Raw genomic sequence first — 4366 nt, 5'->3', positions numbered from 1 at the left:
AATGACAAGTGCGCGGTCATGCTACACTGTACCCAAACACATTTTTTTTATCGTTTTCTTCACACAAATAGAGCTTTCTTTTTTGTGGTATTTAATCACTGCTGGTTTTTTTATTTTTTACAAAAAAAAGATCAAAAATTTTGTGTTTTACTTTTTTCTGTAAAGTAATTTTTTCGCCTTCACTGATGTGTGCTGATGAAGAGGCACTGATAGGCTGAACTGGTGGGCATTGATGAGGTGGCACTTATGGGCACTGATTAGGTGGCCCTAATATGCCGCACTGGTGGGCACGGATAGGCAGTACTGATGGGTGGCACTGATGGGCATTGAATGACAGCAATGATGGGTAGCACTGATAGGTGGCACTGATTGCCAGCACTGACTGGCATCGCTAATAGGCACTAATTGGTGGCACTTGTGGGCAGTGGTGAGCACTGATTGCTGCCACTGGTGGGCACTGATAGCTGTCATTGGTGGGCAATGTTGGACACTGGTGACAGTGTATTGCACTATTGTAATAAGGACACTGATGATCAGTACCCTGATTACATTCCTACATGTCCCCTTGTGAGGAGATGCCGCTGATCGGCTCTCCTCGCCTCACACTCTGTGAGTGTGAGGTGTGAGGCGAGGAGTGCCGATTACCGGCACTTCCTTGTTTGCATGTGACCGGCTGTGATTGGACACAGCCAATCACATGGTTAAAGAGCCGTGGACGCACCATGCCCTAGCAACATGGCGCAGCTGTTGGGAGCGAGCGGCCGTTCTGGGATGCTGTCATATGCCGTCGTCCCATAACGATAGCTGCACTGCCCTGCCGTCATGTGGCGGGGCAGCAAGCAGTTAACCGCTTCTGGACCACCCCACGTACATTTACTGAGACATGGCAGCATGAGTGCACAAAATCATGTACCTGTATGTGATTTAGCGCACACGTTTTTAGGGGGGGCATGTGCGCCACTCTCGCTGTGATTAAACACAGTGGGAGCCAATCAGTGGGTCCGGCGGCTGCGATGACTGCTGCAACCCTCCGATCGTTCATAAGAGACGGAGCAGCGGTGTGCCGATGTAAACAAAGCACACCACTGCTCTGTCAGGGAGGAAAAGAGAGGTCGTGTTTTCAGCTAAGCTGAATCGCGATCTATGATCTCTTTTCCTCCAGTGAATCCACTCCCCCACAGTTAGAAAACCCCTCCCAGGGAACACCTTTAACCCCTTGATCTCCCCTGTAATTAACTCCTTCCCTGCCAGTGTCATTTTATACAGGGATCAGTGCAATTTGTTAGATCTGATCACTATATTGGTGTCACTGGTCCCCAAAAAGTGTCACTTGTGGTCAGATTTGTCTGCTGCAATGTCACAGTTCCGCTAAAAATTGCAGATCACTGACATTACCAGTAAAAACAATTAAAAAATTTAAAGTCCCTAAATCTATCCCATATTTTGTAGACACTACAACTTTTGCGCAAACCAATCAATATAGGCTTATCGGGATTTTTTTTTACCAAAAATATGTAGAAGAATACATATTGGCCTAAATTGATGAAGAAATTCGTTTTGAAAAAAAAAAAAATTGTCAGTCTTTTTTTTTTTGATTATAGCGCAAAAAATAAAACCCGCTGCTGTGATCAAATACCACCAAAAGAAAGCTCTATTTGTGGTTGGGGAAAAAAGACATCAATTTTATTTGGGAACAGCGTTGCACGACCGCGCAGTTGTCAATTAAAGCGACCCAGTGCCATATTGCAAAAAATGGCATGGTCAAGAAGGGGGTTGAAGTGGTTTTTAAACGTATCTCTCTGATTTTTATATATATATATATATATATATATATATATATATATATATATATATATATATATATATATATATATATATATATATATATATATATATATATATATAATGCACCAGTTTCTGTCCTGGGGTGACCACAGTAAATCTCCTACCACAGGGACAGAAATAGCAATAAAAATCCTCCAGATGCTGCCAGCCTTCCCTACTGTACTTGATAAATGAGGATATTTTCTCTGTTATAGAAACAGCAAATAATAAATTATATATATATATATATATATATATATATATATATATATATATATATATATATATATATATATATATATATATATATATATATGCTTTGGCTTGGGATCAGCATTGCCATTTAATAAAACAGATGGTGCTTGTAATTTTATAATAGAGGTGGGAAGCAGTGTTATAAGCACATGTAATGAATTATCTTAAAAGTGGAACTTCCGCTCATCAGCTTTAAAGGACACACCCCTAGGTGCCTTCCCAGTAATCCTACCCCACTCTGTGAGTCCTTATGTGCTAGAGTCTAAAAGTGAGGGACCTTTCTCACTGAGCATCTAGGTGGATCCCAACTTAAAACTGCTGATGGAGCATTTGGTCACAAGGTTCTCACATGGGCTCTGAAGTGTTCGGTTTGCCCCATTGTCACCCACCCTTCCTATTCATTGCTTGGGTATGTTTCATGATTTATAAATATTCTGCCTGTGTCATGTATTGGAGTAAAGGGCACAAGCCACCCTACCTTCCATTCCTTGGTCTACTCTCCATTGTTTGCTACAAAACAGAGTGCTTACAGAGAGAATCAGGGTTATAGGGGAGGAACCAGTGGGCATGTCCTAATGCTTTGCCAGTGTCCAATGGTCTGAAGGTACACATGATGTATGAATATTCTGCTTTACCGGTAAGCTAAAATTCAGGATTATTTAAATGAGGGTTAAATATGAGTGTTTGAAATAACTCTAGGTAGTTCAAGTCTGGTGGTTTGTGTGTTTTTTTTTTTTTTTTTGGTTTTTTTTTTTTTGTTTTTCTTCAATTTGTGCTTGCCTGCAAAAACACTGACCAATATATGATACATGAATTCAGTGCGTAATATGTGTGTGTGGTTTTTTTTGTTTTTTTTTTTTGTTTTTTTTTTTTTGTTTTTTTTTTTCTTCATTGTTTTTAGCACCCTGTGTTGGATGAACCTCTTGCAGAAGCTGTTTGTATTGTGGCGGATACAGATCGATGGAGTGTCCAGGTTGCCAGCAGCCAGAAGACCACTGTGGACAACACCAAACTTGGCACAGATGTCTTGGTGTCTAATCAAGTGTGCAACTTACTTCAGACCATTTTACACCTGTATAAACTCAAAACCCCACCTTTATTTGTAAGTATCTGACCATAGAATTGGCATTCTGCAGTACAGTGGAAACTGCATAACCTAACCCAATTTTTAGAGTCATATGATTTATTTATTTGCAGTTTTTATTATCTTTGTGTCTGTCCTGTCATCTGAGTTCTGCTTGTTTCCGTCAGGTATGGTTGGGTGCTCTGACGTTTCAGCGAAGCTTTTTACCATGGGTCATGCAAGGCTTTGACTCAAATTCTCCAATTATTTGCTTGCCCCCTCTCCAATGCCTTCTTCAGCAGGCTCTATATCTGATTTACCTGCAGCCTTAAGCCTAGTACACACCACACAGACCGAATGTCGGGCGGCATCTGACAGTTCAATAGAAAACGGGCGTCATTAACGTGTGTACTGCATTAGCCAGTCTGATTGAAAATCTGAAGATTTAGTTTTTTTTTTTTTTTTAAAATGGCTCTTACTTACATTTAACTACATTGCACTCCTTGGTTTTTAGAGGCACTGGTGATGTAGGGAGGGCCTCACAGATGTATCCTGTGATGGCTACCTTGCCGTCCTGGAAAAAAAAAAAAATATATATATATATATATATATATATATATATATATATATATATATATATATATATATATATATATATATATATATATATATATATATATATATATATTAATATAATATAATATAATATATATAATTTTTTTGTTTTTTTTACTGAGATGTCTAGTGTCACAAGGGCAATGGGGGTGGGTTAGAATCCTAAGAAGCATCCGGAAATTGAAACCTCTGCTCTTAAAATGGCCACCAGGAAAAAATACAAGAAAAACTTTCAAGGAAGAGCATATTTTTGTTACATCTTACAGTAGCCTTTTACATGGCGGATTTACTTTCTTTGTGACACTATGGGAAAATGTACCAATAAAGGATGCACCTGTCCTTAAGGCACCAACTAATAAGTGATTAGAAGCCCTTTCCAGAGCACTGTTCTTACTGGTAGGTCCTGCTTAACACCTGATCCTGACAGTGACACTACTTTGCAAACCATGTCTGGCCTTATATTGCGGCCAGCCTAAGGCACACCTGTGCAATAATCATGCTGTCTAATCAGCATCTTGATATTCCACACCTGTGAGGTGGATGGATTACCTCGGCAAAGGAGAAGTGCTCACTAACACAGATTTAGACAGATTTGTGAACAATGTTTGA

At 39.6% G+C, this 4366-nt stretch overlaps 1 protein-coding gene across 1 annotated transcript in view; it reads left to right on the top strand.

Annotated features, from left to right (window-relative positions):
* Window positions 1-4366, top strand: part of LOC141127683 (folliculin-interacting protein 2-like) — a 19029-nt gene that overhangs the window by 7927 nt on the left and 6736 nt on the right. The window contains exon 2 of the mRNA XM_073614399.1: window positions 2981-3181. Coding sequence (XP_073470500.1) covers window positions 2981-3181 — 201 coding nt within the window. The remainder of the gene's footprint in view (window positions 1-2980; window positions 3182-4366) is intronic.

The sequence above is a fragment of the Aquarana catesbeiana genome, linkage group LG01 (genome assembly GCF_042186555.1).
Source record: "Aquarana catesbeiana isolate 2022-GZ linkage group LG01, ASM4218655v1, whole genome shotgun sequence".
Taxonomy (NCBI): domain Eukaryota; kingdom Metazoa; phylum Chordata; class Amphibia; order Anura; family Ranidae; genus Aquarana; species Aquarana catesbeiana.
The sequence above is the reverse complement of the archived record's forward strand: the minus strand, read 5'-3'. Positions and strand labels throughout refer to the sequence as shown.